The 19,170-nt window shown below is 36.4% G+C and overlaps 1 protein-coding gene across 6 annotated transcripts in view; it reads left to right on the top strand.

Moving 5' to 3' along the window:
• Window positions 1–19,170, top strand: part of cux1a (cut-like homeobox 1a) — a 119,460-nt gene that overhangs the window by 58,471 nt on the left and 41,819 nt on the right. For all 6 annotated transcript variants that reach the window (XM_042732818.1, XM_042732820.1, XM_042732821.1 and 3 more), the window contains exons 4-8: window positions 6,159–6,237; window positions 9,998–10,135; window positions 12,441–12,603; window positions 13,868–13,935; window positions 14,042–14,108. In XM_042732818.1, the coding sequence (XP_042588752.1) occupies window positions 6,159–6,237; window positions 9,998–10,135; window positions 12,441–12,603; window positions 13,868–13,935; window positions 14,042–14,108 (515 nt within the window). The remainder of the gene's footprint in view (window positions 1–6,158; window positions 6,238–9,997; window positions 10,136–12,440; window positions 12,604–13,867; window positions 13,936–14,041; window positions 14,109–19,170) is intronic.

The following is a 19,170-nucleotide window of genomic DNA, read 5'->3' as shown; positions in this document are numbered from 1 at the left end:
GTGGGTTTGTTAAAATAGCACGTTTGAGTCAGACCGACGCTGATCTCGTGGGTCAGTGCAAAGTCCTTGCCACATGTCATTTTTTCATTCGAGAGAGCGAGAGCCTCCTCTTTTCCTGTCAGGAAATGAGAGTACAATAGGGAGCTGTACATAGCACGCGGCTGGGGCCCTGTTTGGGGTTGCACACGCATGTGTGTGTAAATCAGAGATGGACGGTGAGGGGGGTCACTGTACTTAATTGTAAAGAGTTTTTGCTCATTTATACTTCTGCCCCGGAGGCAAAGCCACATGTTACAGATGTTTGAGAAGACTTGATGTACTGTATAGCAGCCTCTCAAATGTTTTTTTTTTTTGGTAAGGATACCTGAGGTGGTGTTGGCTCACCCTAGGCCAGATAAGACATTACCAAAGGAGATAAAAAAAAAAAAAAAGTTTTGTGCTGTTTTTGTTTTATTTTTGTGCTGTTTTTTGTTTTGTTTTGTGCTGTGTTTTTGTTTTGTGCTGTGTTTGTTTTGTTTTGTGCCGTGTTTTTTGTTTTGTTTTGTTTTGTTCAGGTGGTTTGTTGTGGAGCGTTTTGTTTTGTTTATTTATTTATTTATTTTTTACTTTGTTGTGGTCCTGGCTCACTTTGTGCCCTATTTCAGAGCAGACATGAACAAAGGTAAATAATAAGAAAAAGTGCTATAGCATTGCTTATTTCTGTTTTGTTCATTTAATTCTGTTTTATTCATATTATTTTGTTGTATTATGTTTTTTAGATGTTCATTAATTCTGCTGAGACCACTTATGCCTGATTCGGCATGTTATGTGAAAACTACTCAAACTATTTGGCCTCCTAAGAGTGCATGTCGTTCAATGTTATTGTGCCTTTTTAAGTGCAAGGAAAAAGCCTGCATTTAGCTTCTTATCTCAAGCTTCATTTTGATAATATATAATCGTCATTATAAAGTGGAAAATTTAGCATTCTGAAAGAAAGAGTGCGAGACGGAGAGAGCGAGAGAGTAAGTTGACCCGCCAGCAAAGATCTCTGTGAAGAGAGCTAATCACTCTAGCAGCCGTTTACGGAGTGCCGTGGAAGTTCTACAAATTTGGAAGTCAGTATTGATTTGACGTAATTGTACACTAATTTTAGCAGGCTGGAGTCTACAGAGGCTCAACATGGCCAAGTGCTGAGGAGAGACGAGGTTAGTGGCAGCTCAGATAAATGAGTTTGGATCCAATGGTCGATGAATCTGAGATCATTAAACTCTCTATATATGCAGGCATGTAGGTTGTGAATCTGTTTATGTAGGTAATCACCTAGCGATCTCTTTTTGGATGCATGTTTTTCTGACACGTTTAGCCTTGGTGCTCATGTGGATGATTTAGGTTTGAATCTACAGCGAGCGCCAATCCTTTCCCTCCTTAATAATTTTCTGCCGCTCCAAGTCTACCAAAAGAGGCAAAATGAAACAAAAACAGAAGTAAAACAAACTTGAGGGTCAAATATGTTTGAAGGCTGGTCGTCTGTTTGGAGGGCGATGCAGGTCAGTAGAACTGATGGAGTTTTCTAACTCTGCTCTCAGCAGTGCCAAGTCTGTACTCCCCCACAGAAACAAGAGTTATTTATAAGTGCTTCCCCCACCCTTCTCAATCCCTGTTCCGGCTGGACCGTAAGGGAATAATGCTGTTTAAACTGGCATGCTTTTGATGCCACCAGATAGTCTGTGTGTTGTATGGTTCAAAGGGGCGGAACTGACTATGTTTGTGTGTGTACATGTGTGTTTGGTGTAAATGTAATGTAGGGGAAACTGGGGCTAGTTGTCACACTTTTTATTTAACATTTCTTAGGTTAGGTTGTTTCTGTATAGATGTGTGCAGTAAAAAAAAAAATAAGTTTGATAGTTTTTTTATGTTTTTGAAAAAAGTCTCTTATGCTTAACAAGGCTGCATTTGATCAATAATACATTAAACACTGTGAAATATTATTAAAATATAAAAAAACTTCATTTTCACCATCCGAATATACATTTTTTAGTGTCACATGATTTTCAGAAATCATTGATTTGCTGCTCAAGACACATTTTTGAAATCATGATTTGCTGCTCAAGCTTATTCTTGTTTTTAATTTTTTATTGGAAGCTATACTTGTTTTTTTGTTTTTTTTTTCAGGATCGATTTTTCTATACTGTCAGTTTTGATTAATTTAATGCATCTTTGCTGAATAAAATGAATTATTTCTTTACAAAAAGAAAGGTAGTGTAACTTCTGTGACAACTTTTCGTGTATGACAGCTAACCCCTATACTGTATATGGGTGTATGTATGTATATATTTGAAGGGTATAATGTCTGTGAGACTTTTTGCATGAATTTGTGTGTATGTCCCACAGCATGATGATGCCCGATGCCCTGGCCGTCAGATTGAGCTGGTAGCAGAGTAAGAGAAGGGTAGATAATCTATGCTGAGCTGTGACGGTATCCGCAAAGTCACGCACGCCACTTCTAGGCAGCCCTTACAGTCTCTTAACCTCCTGGCTGTGCTCTGTCTGGTTCAGAGCTCTGAGAGTTTAAAAATTGACATTGGTTCCTGCTGGATTTCAGGGGTAGACGTGGACCCGTGCCGAGTGAGAGAGAGAGAAAGAGAGGCAAGTTTAATTGCTCCATCTGCAAGAGGACTGCAGAACTTGGCCCTGCCTGGGCCGATCCAGATGTTTTCCGGCAAGAAACATCTGAAAATGTTTAATTTCTTTCCCATAGGAGTGAAAAGTCTGTTACATGTTGGATATTTACAGTGGCAAACTGCCCTGTTCCATCCATCAAGGCCGGCAGTCTCAGGGCTGCAGATTTACAGCTTTTATTTGATGTTCCGCTGCTGGAAGACCAAACACACAACACTTGTGAACATGTAAACAGCACAGGAGTTCAACATTTTCTTAATGGATAAAAGCAATACTGTTGATTCAGACCACATTGTTTTTGGGTGTGGGGTACTGCCGTTTTGGTGAAGCTCAGAAAGCTATTGAAGTCACTGAGCTGTAGTATTTTGAAGAACCCTGGAGGATCACGTCATGTCAGAATTACCGTAATTACAAGTTCTCATCTTGTAAAAACCGCTCGCGTCTTCGTCAAACTTTTAATTACTACTTGGAAACTCTAAATTTTATGAACTTTCTTACGTGACCATCTTGATGTCATGTAAAAACAACCGAAATGTCGATAAACGCAGCATGAGTTTTAAGAACTCTTTCAAGTTCTGAGTACAAGAATGGTGAAAAACCTTGAGTTATGATGTATTAGGAATATTAGAGCATTTTAATTTGTATTTATTCCTATTTTAATTTGAATGTCTTATAGTTGTCAATAGTTTTCATGCCATTATTTTTAGTTTTTCAGATTTTTCAATTTTCAATTTGAGCTTTTATTTTAATTTAGTTATATTAATTGTTAAAGTTAAAGTAATAACTAGTATCTAGTAATGTTTGAAGTTTTATAATTAGCAATGTTTAATATAGTATAATGATATACTAGTGGTACTTTATACAATTTTATTATATTTAATTATTTTTAAAATTGTAAATTTTTATTGTTATCTTGTTATATTATTTTTATATATTATTTATTAAATATTTGATATATGGTGTAATGATATTCTAGTGGTATTTGTTTTTTTTTTGTTATTAAGGAAATATTTTTAATAGTTTAACTAAATTTTTGTTTAATTTCAGTTGTTTATTTAATTTTTATAAATTTTAATTTAATTTTTTTATATTTTTTATAATTAATTTTATATTCTTTATTAATTTTATATTTTATATTCTTTATTATAATAGTTTATACTTTTTAAAAAAAAATAATATTTGATATAACATTATTTCTATAGTGGTAAACAACAACAAATATATAGTTTTTCCTCTGCAATTATGACTCATAACACATGCCCATCTCTATGTTCTGGAACTTTACAGGTCTTTGCTCCAGCTGTTAGAATGTAGAATTTGGGTTAAGCTAGGTGAAGATTTGGTTCAGTTTTTAGCAGCTCCTAAATTACTGTATACAGGCTGTACTGATTTGGGTCCTTGTTTCCTGTCAGGTTTGACCCAGTTTGTTAGATTTGGCCCAGTTGGGCCAGACTGCTTGCTGGTTCTGCAGCACACTGTCATCAGTACGCTGTCATCATCAGAGACACACAGAAAGTGCTGCCATGGCATTTTATAATTTCTGTATGCGGTTCACCACACCCTACTGAAGACAATCACTTTGATGTGTCGATCCAAGACATTTCTCCTACATTTGGTTGTCACATTTTTTAGACACTGATAAATGCAGTTCTCAGCAGCTTGAGAAGTGTAATATTGGGTGGAAATACTGTTTCTGTACTGTTCCAAAACCTAGTGAACTGCCTACAGAAGCAGTATTGGTTCCAACTCAAAAGCTGTCCCAAAAGGTAGGCAACCTAATTATGCTGCCTCACAAGATACTCATTTTAGCCAAGAATCATATCCATTTTGGAGCAAGCAGTCCCAGAATGTATTCCGACAAGCTCCAATATGATATTTTATTAAATATATTACCTTAATATATTTTTTCATACTGTGCATTTTGATAATTTTGAAAATGTTTGCTTTATTTTCAGTTTATTCAGACAAAATAATAAAAAATTTGAATATCGCCCATTTATTGGTTACCATAATTCATCTTATCAATATCAGTGAATCCCTGTATGAAAACTTGAAAAAAAAAATAATCCAATGTAATTAAATTGAATAATCACACCCAGTATTTATGTATTTATGTTTTATTCTTATTGATTATTAGAGAATCACCATTTTAGCTTAGCAATCTGTTAGCATCACATGTATGGAAATCAATAACAAAATAACTTTATGTTGACAAGATGGTACCAACAGGGTAGTTTTTGTTCATAATGTAACAGAAGGCAGTTGGATGATGTATCATAATCTGGCCAGAATCACCAGATTAAGAGAGGTCAGTGTCTTTATTAGAGCTGTGCAAACTGAAGAGCCTATATGACTACCTTTCCCTCTTCTCTCATACTTTCTTGCTCTTTCTTTCCCTGTTGTTGTGTGTTATGGTGCTGGGTTTGCACTGCATTTGTTCCAGCTGTCATACATTGCCGGGAAAAAGTCAATAAGGTCATCTGTCCCAGTGAAACCCTGGAAGACAGAGGCTTAAAGAGGCTTATTCTGGTGATTCTACAGTAGTTCTAGGTTATTGACAGTGTATATTTTCATATATGCTGTCATATTTCCTGTGTCTTTATTATGAGCATACTGATAGTAAAAATGTACCAAGAAGCAATGCATTTTTTTCCCACTCCATTACATTTTTTACAAATATATTTATTTTTAATTAAATAATTAATTATTTTATTAAATTAGTTAATTCTTTATTATTATTATTATTATTATTATTATTATTATTATTATTATTATTATTATTAAGCTCAAGTAGGAACCTTTTTTTAAATATTAAGAGTATTTTTAATCTGCTATGCCTTCTATTGACATCCGTTATGACCGTGATCCTGCATCTTTCGGCAAATTGACAGTTAGATCTCAGTGACTGTGGCCACCATTCTGAAAATCATCTATCTTCAGGAAATGATAAAAGCCTCTCCTTGCAGTGGGAGCCGTAACCCAGATACAGTATGTAATTTGCCCATACGTACGTATCTGCGGCGCTCTATATTAAGGCCAAAAGTTCTTCTCATTATCAGAGTCCCTCATTACCTGTTTCTGTCATCTCATGCTCACAGGGAATTGGATTTATACCTGATAATTACCTTCTATATAAAGCGAACCAGAAACGGTCCCAACGTATACACCTGAAGCATGCCCCCAAAATGCCTCGACCCAGCACTTGGAAAAATATTGCACGCATCAAAACATAAATGATTTACCGTGTGTGAATGAAAAGGGTCATGGTTATGTACACTTAGCTGTTTTTTTAGGTCGAATAGGTGGTAAGTGATGCGCGTAATGTGTGCGTGAGTTCAAAATCTCTTTTTCTAGGCTGTTTTCCATATGGCCATCTTTAATGAACTCGTCATTGCTGCTAATGTATGCAAATTTCAACCTGGTTGCTAATGTAATTACCGTGCCTGCAGTTCCAAGTGCACACAATTCAGTTATTCTGTTTTTTTCCCTCATTGTTTCAGATTGACGCCTTGAGTAAAAGAAGTAAAGAATCAGAGGCTGCTTTCCTCAGCGTGTACAAGAGATTAATCGATGTCCCAGGTATGTCTCTGCTCGCTCTGAGCTGGCTGCTCACACACACACACACACACACACACACACACACACACTGCTGTAGTGTTTCACTGAGGCGAGAATACTGTAAACACATCAGTCATATTTATGAGACCTCCGTCTCTAGTGTCTAAAACACACACACATGCACGCGCACAGGCCGTCTTAATGACTTCTACGGCTTTAGAGACCCACTCCGTTCCAAACCCCACACACAGAGGAACTTGGATTCCAAAAAAATCTGCATTCATTGCCCCACAAACACCTTTTAATCTTCTGAATTGGCTTTCAAATGGTGAGATAATAGCCCCTGGATCCTCAGTTTTTATATGGTAATGTTCTGACGTGCTGATCTATAATAAGTTAATGGTGCCGCAAAGGTTCATGTGACATCTCGAAGCATCTTTAGCTCGGCCGCTCGATAGAGTTGTGCTTTAGACTGAGCGAAGTTCACCACAAGCCAGTGTGGATAATGTATCAAACCCCTGTTAAGCAAGTGCGACTGTGGAGTGTGGTGAGAGAGACGACTTCTGGCTGAACTAAATTTCAGCTTGGGAAACCTTCAGACCTCCCTCAGATACACACACACACAAATCTAGCTGTGTAGCTCCGCCCACATCTGCTGAGCGACAGGGAGGCAGTCAGACAGACAGTGCCGCCTGGGCCTGTTGGAACAGGTTGGACTGTCTGCCTGCACAACTACTTAATACATCCCTAAATTACCACAATGCTGCGGTCTGGAGATCCCAGGCCAACTAAACGGCGTGTCTGTGTTTTTGGAAATGTGCGCAAGTGCGTTTGATTACCTTTTTTATATGTGTATTTGAGAGGGAGCTGTATGTGTGTGTGTGTTGCAGGATGTTGGAGTGGGAGGTCTAGTCTGGGAATGTCTGTTTCTATCTGTGAAATCTGGAGCTTGTCCAGTCCTGTCTATGTGTCTGCGAATGTGATCACAGCTTGACAAATTATCTTGTGATAGTTACACTGGTACACTGTGTAAGCCTGCGTGTCTGTGAGCGTTGTGGTGTGTGTTAGCGGGAATGTTCGGAAGTGTTTCAGGCAACTTAATGCCAACAGTTAACTTATTCAAAAGACTATACTGTATATAAAATAATTGTAAATGTTAAGTTTCTGAACTCTGATTGCATGAGACACATTCAAAGTCCATGTTTTTTTTTTTTTTTTATCCAGTTAGCTGAACACCTCTGGTGTGACTCGCAAACCTTGAACCAAAAACTCATCACCAAACACCAATGACTTGTACATATACTATATGGGAAATAGTACTGGTACACTCCCTTCTTTAGAACAGAAAAAGGCGCTTCCAAAACTTTGGCAACAAAGATGGAAATATTGTATTTTCAACTCTGTTGCAGCAGTTTTGCAGGTCTAAAATGACTGTACCCATATATACAAGTCATTGGTTTTTGGTGACGAGTTTTGGCTTAAGGTCAGCATTTAAAGTCACACCAGAGGTGTTCAGCTGGGATTAGGACTTTACTTTCTGCAGACCAGTCAATTTCTTCCACACTGACTTGAATCAATCATTCCTTTTTTAACCTTGCCTTATACACAGAGGCATTGTCATGTTAGAATAGAACAGGGTCCTGTCCAAACTGTTGCTATAAAATTAGAAGCACACAATTCCCTAGAATAGTAATATATGCTCTAATATTGAGATTTGTACTCATGGAAATTATTAAAGTAGTCAAACCTGTTCATTAGAATGGGGTGTCCCAATACTTTTGTCAGTATAGTGTGTGTGTGTATAATTTTAATTCTGTTCACACTTTCAGTATTTATGGGAGTCACAACTGAATTCACTCCTGAAAAATATATTGTGAATAAATGTGAGAAGGTATATCTGTGTTTTCTGTTTACACCCTCAATATGTCAAAACATTGCCATGATAATCACTAACTCAGCCATTGTGAATTCAGGAGTGACTCCAGTATTCTGTTCACATTGTAACAATAATTTAGAGGATTCACTCCTGTTTTTAAACACAGTTGTCACTTTCACTTTAGGGTTCAGCTTCAGGCTTATTTTAATGTTGTTGTTTTTTTTGTTTTTAGAGACTGAATGTGTCTCATAGATGCTATAATAGATTTTAAAGCATCTGGATGTTCCCACTTGTCCTTTAGTTTCTTTCAGTGAGGGCACCCAGCACTTGACTTCAGTTTAGCTTCAGACGACAACCTAACTGAACGGATTGTGCTTGCGGTATTGTGTTGTGCATCAAATGACACGTATCCAAATTGATGTGCCTGTGTAAATCACATTTTAATTGGCTGGTCATTTCAGTCACATGACAGTCACGTTCAGAATTGAGTGACACACATTGAGCTGAAATGGCAGTTGCCACGACTACAGAAGGGAACACACGATGACAGCATATCATTCAGACTTCCTCTTGCAGTTTTTAGATATGACACACTCTCACGCACCACACATGCACATCACACATAACACACCCCATCAGCGTTTCCTGTACCTTTAGATGAGAATACAGAGAGGGGGAGGGATGTGCGCTGAAAACTGTGATCTTGACTGTAGCTTTACATAGAACATGTACAGGAATGACATGTTTTATTTTACACTCCTCTCTGTCAGCTTTTCCTTCTCTGATTTTACTCTCACACTCTCTCTATTTCGCTCTCATGTTCCGCAGGGGCTAATAAAATAGTTTGATTACATAATTAACTTGGCTGTCTCATTAAGGAAAATCAACGGGAACAGGGCCATAATTAGTCATATAGCAATTAGCATTTGAGGGGGACAGACAGTGATGAAAAAGCGTGTGTGTGTGTCAGAATGTCTTAGTCCTTCAGTGCAGAGGGCTGGCCTTGGTCCCACATCACCGCTGCGTTCGACCCCCCGTTCACTTAGCATCGCCTTCCCTTTATGAAAGCAACAAATTAACACCCTGCCAAATATGAATTAGTATAACTTTTACAACGTGCTAATCTGAAATTTCTGCAGCTGGTGATTGTTGCCAGCATTTGAATGAATCAACAGATTTGTCAATCTATTTATTTATTTATTTTTCATTTGATAGCAAATAATAAATTATTATTTTTATTTATTTTTAATATAAAATAGATAATAGATAAAACATTAATATATTTATTTGAAAAATTACTACATATTTTAAATATTTTTAAAATTATTTATATTTGCTTTATTTAACTTTTTTTTTTCAATAAATAAGTTTTTGTGAATATTCAGTAAATATTGTGTAAATTAATGTGTTTAATTTTAGTGTGCATTAATTCATATTATTTGTTATTATTATTTATTATAATTATTATTTAGTACAATAATTTAGTGCATTGTTGTTTTTAATTACTATTGTTAATGCCTTGCTCTGGCAGCAAATTGTTATTACCACGGTACTTGCATGGTCGCAGTATAAAATCAGTGATAACATCATGGTTCTTTTTGGTTCTTTTTGTTAGTGTGATTCAACGAAGCAGAACTTAAACCGGGGTGCTGGAGCACAGTGTGGATTTATTGGCGTGTTTTGGCTTGGTTTGTTTTTCTAGTTAACATTTTTAGCTGCGGTTGGCAATCCGCAAAAAATGCAAAAACACTTTTAGGTATTTAGTCGAGCGGCACAGAGACTGGCCCACACTGATCTCCATACACTGAGCTTTTGTTTACTGAATCGAACCTTTCACCTGCTCTGAACACCATACACCCGATATTCTGACCCGTGGGTGTGTGTGTGTGCGGATGTGTGTTTCAGATCCTGTCTCAGCTCTGGAGGCAGCTCAGCAACTCCAGGTGACTGCTCGGAAGATGCACGACTTGGAGACAGAAAACCAGAGGCTCAAAGATACACTACAAGAGTATGAACGTGAAATTGCAGAGGTTAAAAACCAAGGTAACCACCAGCTTCTTAATGCTGTTTTGATTTGATTTTCCACAGATTGAAACATGTAGAACTTCCATCGCCTATGAAACATATATTTTTGGTCACACAAACCATTAACTACAACTTTTGCCTCAATAAACTCCTAATTTACTGTTTATTAATAGTTAGTAAGGTGGTTGTTAAGTTTAGGTATTAGGTAGGATTAGGGATGTAGAATATGGTCATGCAGAATATGTGCTTTATAAGTACTAATAAGCAGCCAATATATTAATAATAGGCGTGCTAATAAGCAATTAGTGATGGATAATTGTTTTTTAGTACTCTTTGACAGATGAATAAAGTTCAATGAACAGCTTCTATTTTAAATATATGAAACATTATAAATGAAACATTGTATATGTCTTTACTGCACTTTTTATCAGTTTCATCTCATTTTAATTTCTTTTTTAAATTTTTTTTTATCTTACTAACCCCAAACTTTTGAATCGTAGTGTATCTCATTCCACAAAAAATATTAATATAATAATATTAAATATTACATTTCAGCTTTGCTATAACAGAAATAAATTACATTTTTAAATAGATTCAACAGAAAAGTTATTTTAAATTATAACATTTCACAGTATTACTATTTTTCTATGTAGTAATCATTCTGCCTAATTTTCACAATCAAATCCTAATGAATAAAATCAAGTTGTATTAAATACCTACACTACTTCCTGATGAATATTTGGTTGCACTCAAAAGTGACACTTAATGGAAGTTAAATGCTGTTTGTAAGAATTTTTATTTTGTAAAGCAGGATTTATCTGTACCTACAAATGAAATGAGTTGCGCATATGTCATGTTGGCGGGCCGCATAAGTGTACCCACATAGACAGGGCCCTATTTTTGTTCAAATGAGCTGTAGTCATCTGAGCTCTATTTCTGTCCCACTGCTGTTTCAGCCAGACATGTTTCTTTTTTTAACATAAACAATAGGGAGGGATCGCTCCCTCACCATCTGTGGAATCCCCTAATCGATGCACTTCAATAACGGCAATATTTTATTTGTCCCGCACGAGCCGTAGGTCCCGCCACATGCGACCTCTCTGTCGCAGACACACGTGTACGTGTACACACACAGGTGTGTTTCCGTCTGAGTGGTCCGCTAGGTAATCCTTCCTATTCTACACACTGATCTTTCTCAGGTCAGTGATCCTCCAGTCTCCCAGTGTTTAAAGTCCAGTTTAGCATTTAAGGGTCTAAAAGGGCTCTTGTGGGACTGCTGCTCATTGATTATGTGTCAGCGCTGAAGTGCTGGAGTTTAAATCACCGCAGATGGCTGTGCAGGAGACGGAGAGAGGAGGAAAAAGCACTCTATCAGGGATATTTTGTGTGGATGTGTGTGTAGGCATGTAAACACACATTTTTCTATCATGGGGGGACTTTCCCTTGACTTCAGTTGTTTTTATAATGAGCTAATGACATTTTCTATCCTCTTACCCTCATTTATAAATAATCGTAAATTTAACCCACTTGATTTACCATTTATTTTTTAAATGAACATTTTACAATTAAATGAAAATACAATTTACTCACCTGGAACCGTTTCAAACTCAAATGACTTCCTACCGTAGAACAGGAAGCAAGCAATTTCAAAGAATGCGCTGGTTGCTCTTTTCCATGCCATTACAATGAATTGCTACTTGAGATTTCAAGTTTCAGAAATGATGAAAAAGCTCCAATAATGTATGATAAAAGTGGTTCATATGACTTATGTGCTGGATTTAAAGTCATAAAGTAGCTTTGGGTGAAAAACAGACTGCTATTTTTGACATTATTCACTGATAATCTTTCCTCTACTGGGCTGTTACCTCGAGAACTGCACATTGAGTCTGATTTTTAGTGAAAAATGACTTAAATTTTGGTTTGTTTTCACACAAAGTTGTCATATGGCTCCAGAAGAATTGGAATATAGTCATAAGAACTTCTTTTATGATATTTTTATGGTGCTTTTGTGTCCTTTTGAAGCTTCAGTCCCCATTCATTGTAACTACCACAGTCTTCATTGCTCCTTTTGTATTATATGGAAGAAAAAAAAATATGGTTTTGGAACGACTTGAGGGTGAGTAAATGATGACAGATTTTTCATTTTTGGGTGAATTGTTCCTTAAAGATATAATTTAGTATGTTTATTAAGTGGTTTTCCTCTTGGCCAGTTTCAGGGTTTACTATCCTTGGGGGACACAGTGTAGACAAAACCTAAACCCCACACACCCTTAGGTCTCCACTGTCTGTCCTTTTCATGCTTCTCTCTGTTTCTCTTCTACAGAAGTCACTATTAAAGCACTTAAAGAGAAGTTGGAGCAGTATGAGCGTTCTCTGCAGGCCAAGAACACAGAGGAAGCTCCCGATCAGAACCAGGACCCATCAGGAAGAGAAGAGGGGGAAAGCAAAGGGGAAAACCTTCCTAACAACTATGCAGACAAGGAGAGGTTAGCCTGACCAATGCACAAATCCAATACGGCATTAATTGTCATGATTGCGTTATGAATTCATAGGCTGTGTTTTGAAAACTAGCAAGCTGCCTTCCTAGATAGTATTTTTTAGCTTTATAGGTATGTTTGAAATGACATCAGAGAAATCATAAACAGTTAGAAAAGCCATTTTTCAGTTCTTAAGCAACATTTTTGGGCATCATCAATTTGTTCAGCATTAAATTCATGTTTATGAATTCTTAAACTGTATTTTTCATGAATCATAGGTGCCTTTGTAACTACATTCTGAATACATAACTAAGAAAATAAATAAACTTATGTAATTTCCTGTTTTAATTTTGTTTAATTTGATGCCTACAACTAAAACTGAAATAATAACTATAACATACTTAATAAATAGATAAAGCTAATAAACACACCACAAATTTGTAACTAAAATGTAAATGAAGATATAAAAACAAAAACTAATTTAAAATTGGAATAATTATTTTAGTATCTTGTCGGCGCTGATAGACTTTTGGGCAGCATGTCAACATACAGCGCTATGGGTGTCCCGAGTTCGAATCCCAACTCAAGGACCTTTCCTGATCCCGCCCCCTTTCTCTCTCCCACATTGCTTCATGTCAGCTCTGATCTGTCCTATCATCATAAAGAAAATGGCAAAATAAATCTTACAAAAAAAAATTCTAGTATCTTAATGATAGTTAACTAACACTGGTAGTTCACTTGGAAGCTTGCTTCGGAAACAGCTGTTTGTCCACATCAGAAATATTTAGTCATTTAACGTTCAAAATGTTATGCAACTCTCAATTCTGTTTCTATTTTATCTACATTTTCTCTTTTGTTTATTTACTTAAAAAAAAACTTGACCCTCTATTTCTATTCTATTTGTTTTCTTTTTATAAAAAAAAATTACACTCTCACACTAGCATTCGGTATTCTGTTTCTGTTCTTTTGACTTGTTTTCTTCTTATAATTTTTTTATTATAAAAAAACTATGTGCTATGTGTACTACCTTAGATTAACTGATTGTCACATCATTTACATATTATTACTCTTTTGTTGGTTTTGATTGCTTCTATTGTCCTCATTTATTAGTCGCTTTAGATAAAAGCGTCTGCTAAATGTGAATATAATATCACTGCATCTGGTCATTTATTCTCATCAATTGGCAGTACTGCTGTGTTCATATGACTATCCTGTCTGTACATTAATATATGTTGGGAGATTTGTTATAATTGTTCTCTGTATGTCTATGCAGTCGGCCACAGCAGAGCCAGGACAGCAGGACAGAAGACTTGGACATGAAAACGCAGTCCTTACAAACAGGTTTGCTAATATATTTACCATCAAGTTGGGTGTTTTAACAATTACATACATGTAATTTGACGTAGTTAAGCCTGTTTTACTGACATGCATTTCATTTGTTGCGCAGCACTTGAAGCAACTCAGGCAGAACTCCATGAACTGAAGACGAAATACGATGAAGAATCCACAGCAAAGTGAGTAACCCATTTTCACTCTGACGGGACACAGCAGGAGACAGCGTGGATTAGTGCCAAAATGGCTTGGATTCCTCCTCCTGTATTTCCTCGACTGTCTGCTAGGCGTGCTGCGTCTTTGTCTCACCTTTGCACACACATTTACCCACATTTGCGTGTCCATACAGACACAGACAAACACACACACCCCTTTGATCCGCACCAAAACAGCTCATAATCCTACTGTAGACAGGTTTGATTATGGGGAAAACACAGTGTGGTGAAATCACACCTTCATTCACGGACAAGTTGATATTCAATAGTCCTCACGTCCCGCCCATGATGCCTTTATGGCTACACAAGACTGAATAATGGATGACACAATCCCTCATAACTCGCACGGATGCTCTGAGTGATTCTCTGAGAATCCTGTAATGAAGGGATTCGTACTATCGACTGACATTTTGTGGGCGGCGAATCAGTATGTGCATACATGCTTTTTGTTTGCGCATTGTCTCTGTTTGCCTTGATCTGGGTCATGCATGTGTGTTTGTGTGCGCCTGCATGTGTGCGTTATTCTCTCCCTGTCATGTGGTCGGGGTTAGGTGGCAATTTCCTTGTCTTGCTGTCAGTGAGGAATGCATCCTGTTGCAGAGCGTGCTCGCTGCAGGCTGTTTCGACGCAGTTCTCTGCTCTGGGAGTGGCATAATTACACTACCTGTGATCAAACCAAACCCTGCCATGCCAGACCCCCAGCACTGTACCTATGAAGTCAAAAAAGCCAATTTTTCTAGCACAGAAACCCTCCTTGGTGAGCTGCGGTCGAACCGGAAGGTCAATGCAAGGTTTATTTGAGGAAAAGACACGCTTCTAATTCTACGATCACTGCAGACACGGATCTAACGAGAGATAAATCTCACTGTCATGCTTGCGCTCAAACATTTGAATATGACTGTGTATGTGCACACAAACGCAAACAAGCAAGACACACACACACACACAAGAAAACGCATTGTGACATTCAGTAACATTGGCCTGTTTCCAATCTGCCCCGTCTCTCCTGGGGACTTTTACAGATTGTGTGGCAGGTAAAACGTTTCCACTCCCTTCGATTTCTTACCTGCTTCTCATCCTGGTGCCTCAGCTTTCTTTTATTAGCATTGGCTTGATAACTTGTAAGTTGTTAAGTGGCATTTTTTTTGTCAAGTAAGAATGACTTTTTATATTCGCAAAACCATTGGTTATGATTTGGCTGGTGATATAAAATGAAGCAACATTGTTGGTGTCACAGTGAATTTAATGCACTGTTTATTGTACTTTAAAGGCATTTTGGAAGCCATTCTCATTGCTTTTTTCATGAAGGAGGGTATAAATATAAAAAATTATTTTTAAAAATACTGTGTATTTTTATGCAAGTGTATGTACATATATAAAGATATATGTATGTGTGTGTGTGTATTTAGGTACTTATTAAAATACACATTGTTCACAAACACACACACACACACATATGTGTATATATATATATATATATATATATATATATATATATATATATATATATACATATACATATATATATATATACATATACATATACATATAAATATATATATACATATATATATATATATATGTGTGTGTCAACACAACACCTCAGGACTGTACTATAAATAACTCAATAACTTTCATCTGTAAATAGCACATACACATTCACAATTCTGTCTATTGACATTTTCTTTTCTCTGTATTTGTATTACTATATTGTTATTTATAATGTATTGTCTGTTCTTTGTGTGTGTGTACAATTGAATAATTGAACACAAGAAAAGAAATTAAGTGGTTTTCTATATAACAGTGCATAAAAAAAATCGATTTAAAAAACAGTTTTTTCTTGCATATTAAATATCATATAATAAAATTAGAATTGATTTCGTACTACAAAACGTAAAATCCAATAGTTAAGTGCCCAATCCAAAAAGTGCCATTTTTTTGCATATTGTGTTCACTTGTATATCTATATAACTTTTTAAAAATCTTATAAGTCGTTTCAGAACAAATTTATATTTATATGTAATTTAATGTGTGTGTACTATTTTCATGATTATGCATTGTTATATAGAGAATCACTTAATAACATTTATATTCAGTTATGAAAAAAATATTATCTTTATTATTACTAAACATCACCCTTTTAAGCCATTTCAGAGCAAATGCATAGATGTCAATTTAAAGCTAAATATTAAATGCCATCAATTCATTAAATATGTTAACAATTTTGCTACTAGTAGGTGACAGTGTTTTTGGTCTATATGCTGTACATATTTAGATTTGTGCTTTACATATCTGATTTTGTTTAAGCTTGGATAGTCTATAATCCAAGGCTTCATCATTGTCTTGTTGTTGTGATTGCTGACTTAATGAGGTTACGTGATTCTGTGCATGTGTCTTTGGTAGGGGATAAAGGAATCCCGCCCCCCATCTAAGAGCCCTTTCCTGGCCTCAGGGTTTTACATGCTCCGTTAACTCAGCTCATCCACAGTGGTAGTAGGTTGATCTCAACGGGAAGGGTGCTGAGACGTTCGTGTGCGAGTTTTGTGTAGTTAAATAAACATAAGAATGTGTCATGCTCCACAGTGCTCCAGTAATAAGCGAATGAGAAAGGAAGTCCCTCGGCGGGCAGTTGTTCTGCCTTTGATGCGGGCTGTTAGCTCTGGGTGTTCAGCAGGTATGGACACAAAATCCATAACGTTGATCGATCATCACCCATATGAACCGTGGAGATGTTTGCGGTCGTGCTTGTTGAAAGACTGCATCAAATAAAATGGAATAACAATTCAGTGAATGCTATTGAAAAAAAAGGGTGATTTCATAGCTTTTCCATCTAAATCTTACAACTTTTTCAGTCTTTAAAGTGACTTTTTTTTATTTGCTGATGTAATCTAGGCCGTGTGGGTAGAGAAAACTAATATAAGTCATTGAAATCTTAACTTGTCATGTTTTTTGATGGATAGGAGAGTTACTGCTTGTTATTTTTTTATTTTTTTTATCCAGTTTTCAGTTTGTCTTTAACTAGTCAGTCCAGTAACATCATTCCTATTTTTGTCTCTCATATCCCTTCCTGTCGTCTCACCCTCCCCTTCCTCTTTCTCTTTTTTAGTTCAGTCTGAAGGAAGGATGGTATCAGCTGCAAAGAGAGTGTGTATTTGGTGTGTGTGTCTTGGGTTCAGGGTGAAAAGAGGAGCAGGGTTCAGTCGAGCGTAATAATGGAATGCTTCAATTCGCTTCGCTGTTTGTATGCGACCTCTCTCTCCCTTTCTCTCTCTCTCTCTTTTCCCCTCCCCCACTATCCCTCCCCTCCCAGACGTGTTCACGGTGGAATGTCCTCCTTCCTCACAGGCCCGCGAGGTGTCTGTCGTCCCAGCCATCTATCTTGTTCTCTCTCTCTCTTAGGGCTCTGTGTTGTGCTGAAATTTTAATCCGCTTCTTTTTCTTTTCCAGCCCAGACTCTGCTCTCATCCCTCCTCAGGACCTCCTCATTAATGTCCTGCCAGCTACAGTAACTACAGCTGGCACAGACACGGGCATCGGCCCATGCACGCCTGCACAAACACACGCCAGTGCTGATACACAGTCTTTACCGTCCTTTTAAATCGCATAATAAACTTTGGATTTGGAGTTCATATTTAACCTAGATGTCCATATTTAACTTATGCCATTTATATTTAACTCAACTCATTTTTATCTAACTTAATGTTTGCATATATTCAAATTACTGCCTTTAAAATGTAGTGTTGTCGTCATTTTTTTTACTTCATGTATTTATATTTAACTCAGCATTTTTAACTCGTGTTTCTATTTTGCTCAACTTTTTCATATATAACAGATTGTTTTCATTTTTAACTTAATGTTTACATATTTAACTTTAATTTTGTCTTATTCAACTCATTTCAATTTAATTATTAACTCAACCTATTTATTTTTATTAGCAAATATTGTATTTAATTCGATAAAATTCATATTTAACTATTTTCTTAGTATTTAAATCAGCTTATTTGTATTAAATTTCACATTTCCATTTTTACATTTATTTAACATTCATATTTGATATAAGAACTCAGCATTTTCAATTCAGTCGTGCTTAAGTTTATTTTTATTTTTAAATTTAATTTAAGCTTTCCAGTTTAACTCCATGTATTTAACTTGTTGTTTTCATATTTAACTCAACATTTGTATTTAATAAATTGTTTTTGTATTTTAATTTCATATTTAACTCATTTTTTATGTTTGTGTATTTAATTACAATTATTTATATTTAAATTAGCTTTCCAAATTAACTTAATGTTTTTATAATGTTAAAACTTAACTTAAATTTTATAATTTTAACTGAATGAATTTGTGCTTAATGTTTTTGTATGTGACACTAAATATTCAGCTTTGCCTCAACATGAAGATATTTAACATTCACTTTTTCATATTTTTCATATTTAGCAATTGTCATATACATACTTAACATTCTAACACTTAACCCTAGGTTTTTTTTTTTTTTTTTTATAGGACACAAAGCAGAAAAATACATTGAGTTTATTACCTCGGGCAGTTTTAGCAATCCCAGGGCTTAGGGTTGAGTTTGTCATGCTGTGTGGCCTGTTGTGCTTGTTCCCAGTGTGGTTAAACTCTCTCTGGTTTCTCCCTGACTGAATTGGAAAGGAACAACATGCAATTAAAGTTGTTTCTCCTGCGCTGAAAGTGGCAGGTTGGGTTTCGCAGTGTGTCCTTTACGAGACAAATGGGCAGTAGATGGGGAGCTTACAGAAATAGCAGCCGTGTGTGAGGCCTGTGGAATTGTGTGAGGATGTTGGATCGCGAGCCTGCGTCTAGGTGGGGATGTGTGCATGTGTTATAAAGAGCGAGAAATGGAGAGAGACAGAGTGAATTTCTGTTTGTGGTTTATGTGGGCTTGGCGTGTGTGTGTGTGAGAGATGTAAACCGTGGAGGAGTGCACTGAGCCAGTGAGCTGGTGCAGTCAGGGTTCTGGCATGCGAGAGCTGTGCACACGAATTTCATCGGCTCCCGGTGACAT

The sequence above is a fragment of the Cyprinus carpio genome, chromosome B10 (assembly GCF_018340385.1).
Source record: "Cyprinus carpio isolate SPL01 chromosome B10, ASM1834038v1, whole genome shotgun sequence".
NCBI lineage: Eukaryota > Metazoa > Chordata > Actinopteri > Cypriniformes > Cyprinidae > Cyprinus > Cyprinus carpio.
Note: the sequence above shows the minus strand (reverse complement) of the source record. Positions and strands in the feature narration are given on the sequence as shown.